Here is a 17,199-nt window from a genome sequence, read left to right as displayed (position 1 = left end):
AAGTGGGGAATGTGGTCACGACCCCATGCCTGTTCAGCACGCACGACGGGCAAAACGCCGACCTCCGCCATCACCATGATATACATATAACACGCATAGCCACAGCACTCAACATCCATTAAAGAGGGAACGCCCTTGCATGCGTTCGCGTACATCCCTGATCATCTGCAGCAATCGGACACGACTCGTAACACAAGCCACCCCACGTCACCACTACGCCCCTACCACCTATCGCGCGGAACTGCAGGGTCTAAAATAGCAAAACCGATAATCCGAAATATCAAAATCACGAGCACCCTTAGCGAACATGTCTACTACATCATCAGCTGGAGCTGCGGCAGGGACTACAAACCCTCACCCTATCCCCCTCACCGAATCTGAAGTCCTGATCCGCGGGTTCCTAGCCGCTAACCCCGATCTTGACAAGGGCCCAATCGAAATGATGACTGATCGGTATACAAATGAGGAGTGGAAGGCGCAGATTGATGAGACGGTCAAGAATGTGTTGAAAGAGGTTGCTAGTGGGGTGAGGGCGAAGAAGGTGTACGAGGGGCCAAGCATGCGAAATGGCGAGGAGGCGTTGAAGCAGTTGGCCAAGACAGTAGATCATACAGTACTCAAGTTGGATGCTACGAGTACTGTGATTGATGGGTTGTGCTCTGAGGCCAGAACTGAAGGGTTCAAGGTATGCTTTATTTTTTATGTTGTTCCGCGCATCGATCGAGAGGAAAACCCACAACTAACACCCACAACAGTCTGTATGCGTGCGACTGAACTGGGTCCAACGCTGCGTCAGCGACCTTAAAGGCTCGGATGTCCTCGTAGCCTGTGTCGTTGGTTTCCATGAAGGAACCCAAGACACGTACTCCAAGTTGCGTGAAGCACGCGCTGCCGTCGCAGTAGGAGCAGCAGAACTAGACGTTGTGCTCAACCACTCTCTGCTCACAAAGCATAACCGTCCTGCTTCCCCCCCCGCAAGAGTCATCACTACCAGGGACTCTGCTATTGACAGCATCACCGCAGCAAACACGGCCATCAACGCCGGCAGCAACAGCGGCAGCGCGAGCGGACCTGATGAAGACGAGATCCCAGACTACAGTGCCATTTATAGGGAGTTGGCAAGCATAAGGAGCCTCTGCCCTGCTCCTACAACGCTTAAACTTATCCTCGAAACTTCACAACTCAACTCATCCCAAATCTTGGCTGCGTCGCACCTCGCTGCCGCCGCGTCATTTGATTTTATCAAGACTTCCACTGGCTTCAATGGCCCTGGTGCTAACTTGCCCAACGTTCAGCTCATGGTCGCTGCGGCAGAATATCTTGCTGCTCAGCGTGTCGGTAACAAGAAGATGGAGGTCAAAGCGAGTGGAGGCGTTAGGGACCTGAGTACCGCGATCAAGATGCTAGAGGCGGGCGCGACGCGATTGGGCACGAGTTCAGGACTCTGGATCATGCAGGAAGCGAGGGCTAAGGTGGGCGAGGACAAGGTTGCAGCTGGGATCGGGTCGGACAAGTCAAGCAGACCATCTCCCGGTACAAGGCTTTACACTGATGATTCGGTGTACTAGAGCTGAGGTCACTGTATCAGCCGCTATAAACCTTCTCTACAAATAAATAATACCATGCGATTCTAAACTCCTACTATCACTTCCTGTGCATACGCAACACTTTTAATAGATAGTGGGTGTTGCCATTATCTGATTGTAAGATTGCTTCCAAGGCTGAACAAATGACCAAGCTTTGTCAAACACAACCAACGACAAAATATATATAGTAATGCACCCCGTATTTCAACACGTTTAGTAGCAACACACAACATAAATCACGTCATAATCGATAGTCAGACACGGGTGAAGGTAATTGAAGATTTTTGGGCACTGGCTACATGAAGTGTATGTAGATCATCACCAGCCAACCCGCAAGGGATATAGTGCATTCAAGGACAGGATAACTGTCAAAGAAAATCATCCCGTCATGCCCAACGCCGATCATCCATGATTCATTCCTTTTGGCGTGTAGTTTACTCCTCGTCCTCCTCGCCGGCATCGTCGTCACCACCCTTCTCGGCGGCCTTGGCCTTCTTCCTCCTGACACGACCAGGGCGACCGCCACCGAATGGCGAGGTCAGAGCGAAGTCGATGTGCTTCTGGGAGTCGAGGCGAACCATGAAGGAGGGGACGTTGACGATCTGCTTGCCGACACTGTGGTATGGTTAGTCGCGCAGTTTTCCAATGCGTAGAAGGATATGCATACCGGATGTGGCGCTGGCGGATGAGAACACGAGCGTGGTGGATGGACTTGGCGAGGCCGAGCTTGTAGACGCAGGTCTGGAGACGGCGCTCCAAGAAGTCCTCAATCTTAAGAGCCAAGACGTAATCGAGCTTCATGCGGGACTCGTCGAGGACACCGACACGCACGAGACGGCGAATGAGGGCGTTACCTTCGAAGAGGCGCTTGGGGTCCTTCTCATCGAGAGTAAGAAGCGAACTGCACATATTAGCATAAGTTCCGCAATTGCGCAATCGATGCAAGTACTTACCGGGCGGCACGACGGATCTTGGACAGAGTCAACTGAACTCGCCAGACCTCGCGCTTGTTGCGGAGACCATACTCGCCGACGAGCTTCAACTCGGTATCACTATCCCAACATTAACCAGTGATTCAGACATAAGCGGAGCACGCTCTCGCTCAGTGGCCTAAGGGTATCACATACAGACGAGCGGACTCGAAAGGACGACGGGGGACGCTGTACGTCTTGGAGTAGGAGCGAGGGGGCGCCATTGTGGTTGTCGATGTCGAAGAAAGTTGTCGAGAGAAGTCAAACTGGATTTGAGATGCGGCGCGTGCACGGACTTCACATTGTGGGATGACTCAGCGCACTAAGTAGCCGGGCGAGACTAACCTAAATAAGCATCTTGGTGTCTGCGACGTTAAGCTTACTCTTGATGTTCAGAGGACTGCAATTAGACTCAGCTAGAGATGCGAAGCTAAGGGAGTGTTGAAATACTATAGATCATGCCTCCATTTTCATAGTCTTCTACCGCTCTGTACAAATGGCAGCCGACCTAGCATGACCACTTCTTGAATATTGCAAGAAATGCCATGGTTATGAATTACAATGAAGGGCATGCGTGCTGTACCAAGTCGTCTATTAAATATGTATTTTCCGAACACGTCGTACTGTGGAAAGAATCTCGCCATCTCGTCCTCCCCAGTGCAAAGCAACCAAAGCCGTCCAGAGTGCATTAGCCGCTTATGGTACAATCAGGTGATAAGTCAGTTCCCATTGCAATTAGAAAATTCAGATCTCAGTGCAACTAACTTTGCGCTGAGCGAAACCAGAATAGATATATCTATGGCAGGCGCTTTTGCTTGGCGCTAGTGATGTGGAAGGTGCACGGGCCCGCCTTCCGCAAGCGAGGCAGCCCACCAATTTTTGATCTGTTCGAATTGTGCATCATCAACTTCACTCGCCGCCAACAACCACCCCAACACATACACAATGGGTCACGCAGCCGGTCTCCGCGCGGGTACGCGCTATGCGTACGTTGTGAATCTCTGGTGCGAGAATGCGACGGTTACTGACGCTGCGGCAGTTTCTCGAGGGATTTCAAGAAGAAGGGTATGATCCCGTTGTCGACCTACCTCAAGCAGTACAAGGTCGGTGATATCGTCGATGTCGTAGCCAACGGTATGAAACCCCCAGACAGCGGAATCGATTGAAGCGGAGGACTCATGCAAAATAGGTGCGGTCCAGAAGGGTATGCCCTACAAGGTCTACCACGGCAAGACTGGTATCGTCTACAACGTCACCAAGTCCGCTGTCGGTGTTATCCTCCAGAAGCAGGTCGGCAACCGATATATGGAGAAGCGCATCAACGTCCGCATCGAGCACGTCCGCCATTCCCGCTCACGAGAGGACTTCCTCAAGCGCGTCAAGCTCAACTTTGCCAAGCAACAGAAGGCTAAGGAGACTGGCGAGCCCCAGCAGATGAAGCGCATGCCCGCACAGCCCCGAGGCGAGTCGATCGTCAGCCTCAAGGACAACAAGCCAGAGAACATTACACCTGTACCTTACGAGACCTACATCTAGACGTGGACAAGGTGGTTCGGATGCGCGGGCTGGCAAAATGGGATACGGATGGTCAACGGCGTGGTTTCTCGGACTTTTCGATTTCTCTCTCTTCTGCACTTTCATACGCATGGAAAGCGGCGATATCACGATGCAGATACGCTGATGTGCCAACATGGCTTTGAGTAACCCCTCACGCCAATAAACTTCATCCTCCAGTCCCTATTCTGCTCGTTCGCGTGCTTGTTCCGGTTGCTTTGTGATTCGTTTAGTTTTCGGCATGTTGACGTTCTGATATGATCCTTGCCGTCGGTTCTAATCGACGTCAACTACAGTGTTGCCTTAGTCAATCATGTGTAATCCTCCGGCAAACTGCCGTTGATCAGCAACAAGGTGCTTATAATCCCCCGAAGGCTGCAATTGCATATTGATCACACCATGTCATGCATTGCACAAAGAGTAGATCTTGCTTGAACGATATCACACAAACGAGGTGGCTTTGGACATTCATATCATAACATTATGATATCCCGATACCTTTCACAGCTGCTCCAAGTACAGTTGTCAGCCATTCAGGAAGTACTGCACAGCTTGATGTGTACCTTGTTTCTTAGGAACCTTTTCTCGGACATGTTGGATGATTTGTTGGAAGCTACAAGCAGTGATTGGCAATCACTGGCATGGTCGACCGATTCGTTAAATGACATCAGCATTTGACTCTCGATGGGGAAACCCGTTGTAAAGACAGGGTTTCGTGGTATGACAGTAGACGAATCCATTTGTCAATGACGGGATAGGAAGTAAGTATGCAAGGAGAGCCAAGGAGATCGCAGCGCAATGGAGAAGTCGCATTTGAACAGAGAAACCATTGAAACGATGACCAAGACTTGCATAGTTCTTGCTAGACAGAAATCGGATTCTTTGAGTGTTTGGAGGTGCCTAGTCTAACCTAATGATTCAACCGGCTCATCACGGTGCCTGGTCCTTTGTCTACTAGTACTGAGTCTATTTCCAGCCCGAACTGATCTCAAAATGAGCATGCAGGCTACTGGTCCTTTGTCAATGTTATTCATACTCCTGTCTTATGCTCCACATACCTTCTTCTTCTTCAAAGCCTATGCATACTTATACAAGTCTGTACGATCTGCTATCAAAAGCTTGTCGCTATATGTTTGTGCTGCGAGAAGGTTTCGGGATGGTAGGCCTCAGTGCGTGACCCACATCGGCCATCCAGCACGTGATGAACGGAAGCAAGTAGCCAGACATCAGGATGCAATCCTTAAAAGACCCACCAGAATATGCTTGCAGCATCGACCAACTGTGAGGAACATCACGAGTTCGCTACTCGATTCAGATGATACTTACCACAACCGCTCGTCAATTTTTCAGTATTGCAGCTTCATCCTGTACATATACACTAGTGCATGCGTTCGCCAATCGGTGGTTCCAGCTATCGATCTTTTCCTGATGCTCTTTCTTGCCATCTTTCCTCGCTCTAGATGCTACATTCGTCATTGTAAACGCCGACGACAAGCATGAAAATATGTCGAAAGGGAAGTGATGATGCAAAAGACATTGGTGATATTCATAAGCAGCAGAAAATGTCATAGCAAGTGATGGGAAGGCATCATGTATCAAAAGGCGGATTGTATAGCCGTTATCGCGTGCGGAAGAGCTATATAGCTGGGAAATGAGGTATCTCGTTGCGGTGGGCCGTTTTGGGGTGAATGGGTTTGAGAGGATCTTCATGGAGGCAAGCGCGGGGAGCAGAATTGTTTAGTGGAATTTTTATGAAGGCGGAGGGCAACGTTATGAATTTTCCGTATCGGGGGTCGGTTCCACCCCTGGGTCGATGAAACTGGGTGGGGGGTCAAGCACGTGCAGCCTATTTCCTTCTCTTTGCAGCGGTTGCCCAACAGGCGAAGCTATAGTTACGAGCCGCTTTGGTGTTGATGATAGTGGCGACGAAGCTGGCGGCAGGTAATGCGAAGATGCAGGCCGTTGAGCGCAAGAAAATATTTTTTTGCGAGCTCCCTGCAGTATACCAGCGTTTCACACGCTGGTCGTCGGCCGTATTCCGTCTTTGTTTTTGCTTCCCCGATGTGATGATCGTCTAGGATTCGGATGGTGGCCTGTAACTGATTACCGCGTTACCCTCAATTTGCTGATTGGGTTCATTTCGGATTCTCCGGGCGGCTTTGCCTGTGCACGGCGGTCATGCGTATTTGACGTTTTCAAGTTTTCAAGAATTCAAGTTTTACGAGAGGCCAGTATCCCTATTACGCTCTATGCGAGCTTGGCCTGAACTTTATCGGCTGCAGCCGCCATCCATCCGGGGATCAAGGCGAATGACGTGACGCAGCAAGCTACTGAGTCGTATTATGTGACAGTTCCACAGCTACATAGGTATAGCGTCCGATGGCGGGTTGATTGGGGCTGGCTTAGGAGTAGAAGCTAGTGAGCAGAGGAGGTGGCCTTGAGGGTTCCGGTCTGGCCGCCTCGAGGTCCCTGGTCCCGTGGTTGACTGCATAGTGGCGAGCTTGGCCGCCTTGATAGTCTGTTAACGTGTAGTGTGATGCTGCGTAAACTCCGCCAACGTCTAGTGGTCATCAGTCGTAGTCGCGAAGGCGGCGCGTATGATGTCGTGCGCCAGCTTGCAAGGGTGCAGCTTTGTATGAGCCGCAGGAGCAGCTTCCTCCCGGTGCCGCAACTGCTGAGCTCCACTCAAAAACAACCCCAAATCAAATCACAACTCTTCGGACAATAGATGATGCAAAACAAATCATGATCTTCGGACAATAAAGCCCTGCATCGCAGCAAAGAGACCCCTTTTGCGACTACTGCCAGCCATGGCTCCACAACTCAATCAAGACGGGACGTCATGCATTCGCATTTTTAAGGTTACGGGTTCGGTCGCAGTACCGGCAATGTGTGGCTGATCCAAAACGTATTAGGCCGTTGACATGCCGTGCAGCACGAGCAAGGCCCAGAAACCTCGTACCCATGTCCTGGGACGAATCTCGCATCAAAGGAAGATGCGCATGTACGGTATATGAGAAGATGCCCAGTTACGCAAGCTCGCGAGTAATGGGCTTTTCAATAGGGCAATACTGACTCATCAACGGGGTCGGCCATCTCGATCGAATCGCAGTTCAGATTAGCAAAATGCGAAAGCGATGATGTAGTGGAGCATCTGGGTACACATGCACATGCAGATATGCCGCTAGCAATAGCTGAGTAGGTAGGATTGGTACACGCACAACTCTGCCAGTCACTCTGGCGAACGTACCCCGTTCCCCTAGCGCAGGGAAGCGACTGACAACTGACAGTGACAGCTGGCCAGCATCAGAGTACGGTGCTTCGGCTGGAGTCCCCATCAGGAGAAGACCCCCATGCCCCATCCCGTTGCAACCGGCACGGGCAGCAGAGTCGATTGGGCTTTTGTGGACCTACACCACCACGCCCACTTGGGCCGAAACTTTGGTGTTCCCTCAGCGTGATACATGAAGAACCCGAGGACATGACTTGCAATACTCGGCTGTAGATACCGACCAACCACACCCACACGGAACGTCAGGATGGAAGGGCTTGGCAACATATCGAGAGCGCAAAGACCACAGGATGGGAGACGCAAAGCATGCAAGAATTGGCTGGCGAGCATGCTTCGGCTGACGTTGGATTTTATTGACTGCTTTTGGTGCACGATGCAAGCTCGGGCTGGCCGACGTCCTGAGACGTTTGTGACAACAGTCAACTGCGACAACCGGTTGGAGACGTTGAGGAGACAAACAACGACCGACGATGATCACAGATCTCTGGCAGATCTCAGCCTGCAACGGCGCTAAGCGGTGGAACGTCGACTTTTTTTAAACCCCTGTCGCAATCCCCGGCGCTATTTGAACACGTCAAGCCTCAAACCTTGGGTCGTTAGCAGCCGAGGGCAAAGTTGTACGATCGCCGGGACTACATCCCAAGCGTGCCTTGCAGTAGCTTACGCTATCCGTGCAATCGCTATCCATGCCCTCCCCAGACATTAGCCTACCAGACGATAGAAATTATTCTAACGCCCGAAGCGGATGTCGGCGAGTCGACGACGTAGCCAGTCACTGCCACGCGCGCGCACTAGGAGCCCACCAGCCAAGGCAAGGGACCCATAGAACGTGGCACTTTTGGCTGGACTTGTCGGTATGTTTACAAAGTTCCTCCCTTCGTCATTGATCTGCATCTCTTTTTGAATTGCGCTGTCAGTCTCCAAATCCCCAGTTATCAGCCTTCGACACTTGCTGCTTCAATAACCCTGGCATCGTAGCCCTCCACCGTCTCAATGCCCATGTTTAAGAACAAGATGCGCTCGGCACACGAACTCTTGTCATCAAAAAGATCGTCTGACGTTTCAAGGTCCTGGTATTCCGCTACCGAGTCATCCAAAAAGGGGAGTTCAAGCGAAGGGGTCCCGGCGTATGTCGATAGCGTCATGGCACCGGATACGGACGCCCATCCAGAACATAACGGCAGTGGCGGTGCGTTTAATGAACCACTGGTCCTCGATTTCGCAACCATGCAAAATGGTCCTGATTCAAATTACAAAAGTGCCCCTCTTACACCCGTCACTAGCTCTGCCGATCCAGAGCGCAGAGGGAGTTGGCTCTCGGATGATGAATACTCGGCGCCCGCACCAACGATAGACTTTGCAAGACGGGACATTCATATTCCCTCAAGGACCAGGTACGTCGCCCTCTTCTGACATTACTCCTTCACTCCTGCTCTTGGCCTTGCTCTCGCCTTTGCTCTTGCTCATCATCAACTAGCTCGAGTACCCCACACGCCAATCAGCAACGCATAACATTGCAAAGGCGACTGAGCGAAGAACCAACGTCACCAATCAAGTCCATCATGGCAGAAATGCAACAATCGCGTACCCGGAGCAGTTCCTATGTATCGAATGCAACACTATCCAAGTTGCAGTCTTTGCATGGCGCAGGTAACGGACCGACAGCAGTGCGAAGTTCGGCCGACTCTGTCATATCATACGAGTCTGTGGCACCGTCCATAGTAACACAACATCTTCCACCACTGCAGCAGAAAGGCGGCGTGCTGGACGATGGCGACCGACTTTCGCCATTACTAGAAGATGATCCTCAGTCGTTCGACCTGGTCTGTGCACCTATGGAGAACCATCGACAGTTCTCGCTTGAGGACAGGTCCGAACAGCTCTTCTCGAAACAGCATCTGGAGGCCATCTTTGCCGATACTGCATCTTTACTTCGCTTTTCGTCTTTCCTTAGTGTCGCTCGACCCAAATCAGTCCCTACGCTGATATATTACCTCGATGCCCTGAAAGCTCTACGCGCCATCAGCTACGCCAATGCAGTTGCCGAAGCATTAGAGCCCATTGAGGGCCTTGACTTCACTGACACTCCAGCGCGAACTACCATCAACACCGTGTTGGAGGAAAAGGCTAGTCGGGCCTTTGATATTCTTGTCCGGGACGACCTACCGGCATTCATTACTCATGTCTTCATTCAAGTTGTTAGCGTCAGCATCGCAAAGCGTGTCACAGGAAACCTGCCTCCAATGCTACGTGAAGCCAGTGAGGGCTTGGCCGAGGTTTTCTGTCTTACCGACCCCTCAAGAACTGACAATCCCATCATCTTCGCCTCTGAAGGTCAGTTGATTCTGCACATAGAAAGTTCGCCTCGGCTGACAAAGAAATAGAGTTCCACCGGACAACCCAATACGGCGTCGGCTATGCAATTGGCCGCAACTGTCGCTTCCTCCAAGGCCCCAAAACAAGTCGGAGTACTGTAGCTCGCTTTGGTAAAGCTGCACGCGAGGGTAAAGATCATAGCGAAGTTCTGCTGAACTAGTAAGACAACCCGAAAATGATACCGATAACATTCAACTAACCACCAACAGCCGCCGTGACGGTTCTCCATTCATGAACCTCTTGATGATGGCACCCCTGCTTGACTCGCGAGGAAACCTCCGCTACTTCATCGGCGCTCAAATCGATGTCTCTGGCCTTGTCAAGGACAATACCGATCTCGAGGCGTTTAGGCGTATGCTTGATCAAGAAGAAGGCCGCGAGGAGAAGCCTCAGCAGAAAGACGAGTTCCAGGCGCTTAGTGAAATGTTCAACAACACAGAGTTGGACACTGTGCGTAAACATGGCGGCAACATGCACAGGGAACAGATAGAGGAACAAGACGATGCAAGCATGCATCACAAGCCTAGATTGCTGATTCAGGATCAGTCGACGTTTGATGTTGACAGGGCGGAGACACCAGCATCGAAGCCTGACGGCAGATTGTCTGGCCCTTACAAGCATGTAAGTCGCGTCTCTGGCGAATGATGGTGACAGCACTAACATACAAACAGTACCTTATCGTCCGCCCAGCACCCTCTCTCCGCATCCTCTTCACATCGCCATCCCTTCGCGTTCCAGGCATTCTGCAATCGCGTTTCCTTGACCGCATCGGCGGCAGCAATCGCGTCCGTGACTCGCTCAGCGATGCGCTTGCAGACGGTTCACGTGGCGTTACAGCAAAAATCCGCTGGCTACCGCATGCGGTCCCTGATCTCGAAGATTCAAACGAGGAGGGTCGGCCGCGATGGATTCACTGTACTCCTTTGCTTGGGCAGAATGGAGCGGTGGGTGTATGGATGGTAGTCCTTGTTGATGAAAAGGAGCATTCACATCCCAATCGCCGCTTCCGCCAGGCACCGCCCATCCCGAACGATATCCGCGGCAATTCGCTAGCTCAAAACTCGTCAAGACGCCAAAATGGGCGATTCAATGATTTTGACGATAGGGACACACACTCATCGCGCGGGGGTTCTCCTTTCATGAACGGTCATGGTCACAGCAACGGCGCACCGCGTGTTTCACACCTCGAAGCACTGCGCAATCCTTCCAGTCCTCGTCGAGCACAGAGCCCGTTGGCGTACGAACAGCGAGGCCTCACTTCAGCGTCCTCGTCGGTCAAGGACTATTTCAACGGTGCGCAGGCCAGTGTAGACTCTTTCCGCATCTGATGTGGGCATGTCGAAAGTTCGTAACTTGTCCGTATCTTGACGTGAACAAGGTGCATACGATTTGGCCTGGGGTCGTTGGCTTGGAGAACACGATCTCGTTCGTAATGAGTATTGGACACATGGAAGTCGGGCGGTAATGTGCTGCTATTGTTTGCTATATACCCAATCTGCCAGTGTAATGTAATTGAAGCGAAGAGCAATATTGGCGTTATTTCATTTGTACATGGGAAGGCATACACAGGAAGTATATAGGAATGAAACACGATACACACTCATGTTGTCCCCGCGCTAAATGGCAAGGAAGGTGACGCGCGCCTGTGCAAGGGTGACCAGCGATTGCCCACTCTAAGCGAGTTCTGGCCGCGGGAGTGCCTCCAACTTTCTACGCCATCAACACTTACAATTCATTCATAGAGTTTTTAGTTATTTTTCCCACACATCACAATGGCAACGATACGACCCATGTCCCCTGACGATCTCTTGAAGATTACAGTCACAAATCTCGATCCGCTCACTGAAACATATAACATAGGTTTCTACCTTGAGTACCTGACCAAATGGCCCGAGCTATGCCAAGTTATAGAAGGATTCAACGGGAGTATTGAGGGTTACAGTACGATGTCTCCCCGTTATCAAGTCTCAGCCGGAACATGAGTAAATACTAAATCCACGTGTGGCAACAGTTCTAGGCAAGCTCGAGTCGTCGCCCTACGATCCCCCCATTGCACCCTACAAGCCTTCCACCACGGGCGTCAAGTACCCCAACTACCTGCCCTGGCACGGTCATATTACCGCTCTCACTGTCGCACCCTCCGCACGCCGGCTTGGTCATGCGACGGCCCTATCTTCGGCCTTGGTACAAGCCTCCGATGCTGCGGACGCGTGGTTTGTGGACTTGTTTGTGCGCAAGAGCAACGAAGCCGCCAAGGACCTGTATCGAAAGATGGGGTACAGCGTTTACAGGGTGGTCAAAGGTTACTACAACGACAACGAGGATGCGCTGGACATGCGGAAGAGCTGTAGCAGGGATAAGAAGGGCGAGTGTGTTAGAACAGATGGGGAGAAGTACATGGTGTCTGCGGAGGACGTTTGGTGAGAGGGATTGAGACTTCGTATTCGCAATGGAACGTCGTTTGAGTGATGGAAGGAACGGAAATTTATACCCAGGTGGAATGAAACGAATAATGAGAGAAGTACCAGCCATTGGTACTGGGCAGTATTGTTGAGTAGGGCATTCGATCCTGTATCGTAGATGATTGCGATAATCTGATTAATGGTATTCATATCATGTTGTCAGGAATGGCCTCCTTCAACTATCGCATAGACCAGGGTATCCTTCTCTCCACGTATTCTCACAACTTTCGTCCATCTGGGATTGTAGAGCCAAGGCACACTCTGGCGAATCACAACATGGGAGTTTGGTGAGTTCAAACCGGTGCCATAGTTGAGATCAGACCTAATTCACCAACCACAGATTTTACGTCATGAGCAGCCTGATATTTCCGAACTATCAACTGTGAGTCGATCACGGAAAGTTCCAAAACATGGAACATGCACCTATTATTACTCGGACCACTGTGTAGTCTTCCTCGACCAATGCCATCCCGTCGCTTGAATCACTTGAGTATGGCGAGTTCGATATTCTATAACAAGGTGAACGTGAATGCGGGCGGCAGTAGTGGGCCAACCAGTTGTCACCAAAAGGAAGCTTGAGCACGAACCCATTGTTTCTATTGTCTATCACTTGCTCTTATTATAGGCTGCGCAGCTCTGACTAGTGGCTTGACTGTTCGCTATTGTTGGAGCCGTCCTCTCACCGCTGACCCTACTGGTCATCAGAACGCTATGCTCAATGCGCTATTGTCCTCTGAGCTAGCCAATGTAGCCATATCAAGGCCCACCAACTTGGCAAATGCAACGAGATCCTTTACTCTCTTCTACTCTCGAACATTGTGACCTACACCGTCAAACTCAGCACACATCACACATCTAGCCAATGGTAACACTACGACCATGAGCGACCATCGTCAGATACCGCGCGCACCACACACTCAGATCAACATGAACTTCAATTTCAATTGCTTCGCCAGCGACTGGCAGGTTCCAGTCTCGTATGAGCACCCATTCGTGGCCCACATCCGCAAGGTCGTCCTGGAATACCGCATCCAATCCGCGTCTCATTTCAACATTACCATCGAGGTAGCCCAGGCTATGCACGACAAAAACCCGCCTTTGAGTTCTCTCTTGCACCCTAGCTTCCTACCGTACGTCGGGTTCTACAACTTTGGAACCGCTCCCATTATCGCTCTTTGTCGCCCGAGGGCCTTGCCAAGCGGAAAGAAACAGCCGAACATGTCCTCTAACAGCGTCGAGGTGCTACTAAAAGACAAGTTCGTCCCGTTGGCACGCTTTCTGGGCAGGAACTTCCCCAAGTACAAGACGCCTGTTGGAGCCGAGGCCTTGGGCCAGTGGTGGCAAGCTAATGGGAAAACATTCAACTGGACCGGTCTGCCTACTGAGTTGAAAGAGCGCATTGTCCAGTTCTGCATGCATCGCTCTGAATTGCCGCCGCTATCCAAAAAGTCCATGTACAGGACCAGAGGCCCACACGAGGTGACTGCACACCTCGGTAGCTGGTCAGCTTTGCTTCGAGTGTCACATCAAGTCCGGGCCATCAGCCTTCGTCTCTGTCTCGCAGGCAGCAGCGATCTGAAGTATGACAAGGGACTATGTATTTTCGCTGAGGGCGGTGGGGACCTCAAGAATGCGATTAGACGCTTGACAAAGTTCCCGCAGCTGCTGCAACCCAACAACGCCAGCATCACGACTGACGAGAAGACATCGATGCTTATCAACACCTACAAGTATTTCCCGAAGATCTATCCACATCTCGAGCGATTCGCAACCTTCGGTCACGGCATCCGCAAGGTCTGCATCCGGCTGTCCTTCATCGATACCATGCACTTCTTCAAGGTCGAGACTGCAGGATTTGCGCAGTACCGGAAGCCCTGCCATATCGACTTCGAAGTTTTTGAGCGCCTTCCGCGTTTGAATCAGTTGATAATTTTCCTGCCCGGGAGGAATTATATACTGACGGACATGCCGAGACAACAAGGTCCACCGATCTTTGGTGACGAGCCTTGTCCCAGGATCTTGCATCGTCTCATCTATGAGCGTGTAGCTGAAGTTTTGGCCAAATATCCATTTGTCACGTTGCTTAACTTCATGGACGAGATTGAAGAGCTGAGATACAAAACACTGCGTAAGGAGGCAATGAACAGTCTGAGGTTCTCAGAAAAAGACCTCTCGGAGTTGTACACGGAAGATGGAGGAGGTATTGAGCTTGAAGAAAGTGTTTGGCCTGGTGTGTACAAGAAGAACGTTGGCCAAGTGAACCGAGCGTTCGTGTTCGACAGCTTTTGGCCTCCTCAGTGCAGGTGCCAAGTGCGTTGCAAGGAGATATTTTGATACTCTTTTGTGTCGCACCATAACAGCCTGGGCCCTAAGAAGAAGCTCACATCCGGCTGGACTTAGATCTAGGCAGCAGATATCATATTGCCTTACTTAGTATAGGAAAAGGTAGCATGTAATCCATATATCTACAAATACAATCATGATCCTCAACTCGTCCCTGGGCTCGGTATGCGCACACTTTTTAGATGCCTATTCACCACTTCTTGCGAAGATCTTGAGTATGTAGCAACCGGCTGGCTAGCATGAACACTGAACCCAAAACCAATGCAGTTCCCTGTATTGGATTAGCTACTCATTTTATCCATTATCCGAAACAACTTACCGAAAACAAGATTAGCCATCTATACCCATCTCTACTGTTTGCGTCACTGATCAGCGCACCCGCAATTGGTGTTCCTCCTAGACTTGCAGCAGAAATGAGGCTGAAGAAAGCCCCAGTGCGAGCGCCCAATTTATCGTCTGGTGTAATTTGGCCGATGATTGACGCCGGCAGAGCTGATACACTACTGCTGAAGAAGCCGTACATGCTGATAAAGAGAACTAGAGTGGGCATCGAGGTGCTGAGAAGCCAGAGGAAGAGACATAGGCAGCCAGACATCAAGACCATAGGCCATAGGAGGTTCAGACGGCCGATTCGATCGCCCATGGTACCAGCACTACTGAAGTCAGCTTTGGCACGTCTTCTGGGGTAATTGGGACATACAATATTGCGCCAACGATGCTGCAGCCATTTATTATGCATAAGAAATACTGGCTGATGTCGTTGTTTCCATATGCGGCAGCCGTGTATGTTTCTATGTGTGATCAGAGATTGCCTTGCTGGGATTTTGTAGTGTGTTCAACTCACTGATATAGTATGCCGGAATCCACAAACCGAGGATAGTAAACCACATACCCACACAAAGTACTGCATATCGAAAGTCTCGAAACCCCCCAAAGTCTATCAAAGGCGTTCGGCTCTTACGCTCAGGGTTATTACTGTGCTTACTCGTAGAAAGAAACAGCGCAATGGAATAGCACAGTGCAATCTTCAAGCAAGCGATACGAAGAGCGTTTGCGAAGCCCAATCGGGGAACCAGTTTGTTGAACATGAGTGGAAAGCCAATACCGCCCAGTGAAGACCCTATACAGACTAGACTCATGACAAGCGCGCGTTTGTCTTTGAAGTGCTGGCCCACGACAGTGAGTGCGGGTTGGACGGCGAAGGCGGTTGACAGACCAAGCATGAGACCTTGGGTCATGAGGACTAGCAGAAATTGGGAGGTTGGTATGTAAGTCAGAATTAGAAGGGAAACCACCATGCCGGTGCCTGAGCCAATATAGAGGTACTGGGATTTGGTAAGCTCTCCGTCTGCGGAAGGTTGATGGAGGATACTGACTTTCACGCCGTACCGATCGCATAGAGCGCCAGAGATTGATGCAAAGATATTGCATAATGCCATCTGCAAAGTTCCAATGAACGCGATGTTTGGTGCAGGGATATGATGAAGGAGCTCTTTGCTATAGTAATCCTGGAAGAACCCGAAACTGTTCATGAGACCGGAAGCAGCATAGTAAATGAGAACAGAGCCCATGACTGTGGACCAGGCTGCGTAGCCACCCTCCTGCTGTCTTGGCTCATATGATTCGGTATCTGTGGTGCTCTCTGAAGGACGGCGGTCGAGATTGGAGATGGTCTTCTCAGCCATAATGATAGCTGTATGATGAATATGCTGTGTAGTAATGGATATAGGTCATATTATCTGCCGGTGTCGGAGCTGTTGTTATATGTGGCATTTCAACTGATACTGCTGATGAAGCAAGACAGCACAGTCGACTAGACTTGGTCCTCGCCGACAACATGATTGCGGGAGGGAAGACTACGGGTTGTTGCATCTGGTCGGCTTTCCCTATTTCCCCCCCGTGTGTACAGTGTACGTTGCCTGGTGCTGAACAAAACCCTTGGCCCGTGATATCAAATTACGAATAACAAAACTGTCAGCCTTTGATGCGGGGGAAATGAGGACTAGATCCCGTGTTGCCACTATAGACGGGAAAGTGTGTGGTATGGTTGTCATAATTGACACGGGGAATATGGGTACTGACAGCTGGGATGCGGCTCGCTAAAAATGGCACTTTCTGTGCACAGGATGTCACTTCCGCTCGCGAGCCGTTCGTGACACCTATGACATAGCGCTAGATTCATTCACCGCGTACAGCTCCACATATGATTCATCGAAATGCTTTAGGAGCGGGGTATATGCGAACCATGGTGGTATGATACGGGAAAAGGCAAGTACAACATGTGGAAAAAGAGTATCGAGAACGGACTTCAAAACTTGATGAAGACGATCGGGCCACCATAACCTGACGACTGGCTTCGATCTGGAGCTCTGCGAGTGCCAACCGCGTCCCATATCTGTCTAGATATATAATGGTTTCTGGATAGATCACGGTGGTCACCCTTTAAATTCCCGGAGAGACTTCTGAAGATAACCCCTTTATTCACCAGATAAAGCGCTGTGAACAAGTGGTTGCGTACCGATATTCGCCTAGCTAGATCATGAGACGAACCACTGAAAGCGCGCAAATCTTGTGCTCACTTAACGCGGAAGCAGGGTAAATGTAGTAGCACAGTC

General features: G+C 50.7%; 7 protein-coding genes across 7 annotated transcripts; 5 read left to right on the top strand and 2 right to left on the bottom strand.

Annotated features, from left to right (window-relative positions):
• Positions 1-307: 307 nt before the first annotated feature.
• On the top strand, positions 308-1,568 carry PtrM4_042790 (DeoC, Deoxyribose-phosphate aldolase; the record flags this gene model as incomplete). Its single annotated transcript, XM_001937407.1, has 2 exons — positions 308-685; positions 756-1,568. The coding sequence occupies 2 exons, from the start codon at positions 308-310 to the stop codon at positions 1,566-1,568; spliced, it is 1,191 nt and encodes a 396-aa protein (XP_001937442.1).
• A 452-nt stretch (positions 1,569-2,020) lies between these two features.
• On the bottom strand, positions 2,021-2,781 carry PtrM4_042780 (40S ribosomal protein uS4; the record flags this gene model as incomplete). Its single annotated transcript, XM_001937408.2, has 4 exons — positions 2,021-2,201; positions 2,254-2,487; positions 2,540-2,638; positions 2,714-2,781. 4 exons carry the CDS (start codon positions 2,779-2,781, stop codon positions 2,021-2,023), a joined length of 582 nt encoding a protein of 193 aa, XP_001937443.1.
• A 721-nt stretch (positions 2,782-3,502) lies between these two features.
• PtrM4_042770 (60S ribosomal protein eL21) lies at positions 3,503-4,093 on the top strand (the record flags this gene model as incomplete). Its single annotated transcript, XM_001937409.2, has 3 exons — positions 3,503-3,543; positions 3,597-3,691; positions 3,747-4,093. 3 exons carry the CDS (start codon positions 3,503-3,505, stop codon positions 4,091-4,093), a joined length of 483 nt encoding a protein of 160 aa, XP_001937444.1.
• A 4,453-nt stretch (positions 4,094-8,546) lies between these two features.
• Positions 8,547-11,107, top strand: PtrM4_042760 (PAS-9 domain containing protein; the record flags this gene model as incomplete). The annotated part of the gene is made up of 5 exons (XM_066104464.1): positions 8,547-8,797; positions 8,926-9,737; positions 9,788-9,938; positions 9,989-10,400; positions 10,451-11,107. 5 exons carry the CDS (start codon positions 8,547-8,549, stop codon positions 11,105-11,107), a joined length of 2,283 nt encoding a protein of 760 aa, XP_065959028.1.
• Positions 11,108-11,551: 444 nt separating this feature from the next.
• On the top strand, positions 11,552-12,203 carry PtrM4_042750 (N-acetyltransferase 5; the record flags this gene model as incomplete). Its single annotated transcript, XM_066104463.1, has 2 exons — positions 11,552-11,720; positions 11,791-12,203. 2 exons carry the CDS (start codon positions 11,552-11,554, stop codon positions 12,201-12,203), a joined length of 582 nt encoding a protein of 193 aa, XP_065959027.1.
• Positions 12,204-13,120: 917 nt separating this feature from the next.
• On the top strand, positions 13,121-14,647 carry PtrM4_042740 (uncharacterized protein; the record flags this gene model as incomplete). Its single annotated transcript, XM_001937412.2, has 2 exons — positions 13,121-14,551; positions 14,642-14,647. The coding sequence occupies 2 exons, from the start codon at positions 13,121-13,123 to the stop codon at positions 14,645-14,647; spliced, it is 1,437 nt and encodes a 478-aa protein (XP_001937447.2).
• Positions 14,648-14,774: 127 nt separating this feature from the next.
• On the bottom strand, positions 14,775-16,269 carry PtrM4_042730 (MFS-1 multi-domain protein; the record flags this gene model as incomplete). The annotated part of the gene is made up of 4 exons (XM_001937413.1): positions 14,775-14,855; positions 14,904-15,237; positions 15,285-15,375; positions 15,429-16,269. The coding sequence occupies 4 exons, from the start codon at positions 16,267-16,269 to the stop codon at positions 14,775-14,777; spliced, it is 1,347 nt and encodes a 448-aa protein (XP_001937448.1).
• Between the last annotated feature and the right edge of the window lie 930 nt (positions 16,270-17,199).

This window comes from Pyrenophora tritici-repentis, chromosome 10 (assembly GCF_003171515.1).
Source record: "Pyrenophora tritici-repentis strain M4 chromosome 10, whole genome shotgun sequence".
Taxonomy (NCBI): domain Eukaryota; kingdom Fungi; phylum Ascomycota; class Dothideomycetes; order Pleosporales; family Pleosporaceae; genus Pyrenophora; species Pyrenophora tritici-repentis.
Note: the sequence above shows the minus strand (reverse complement) of the source record. Positions and strands in the feature narration are given on the sequence as shown.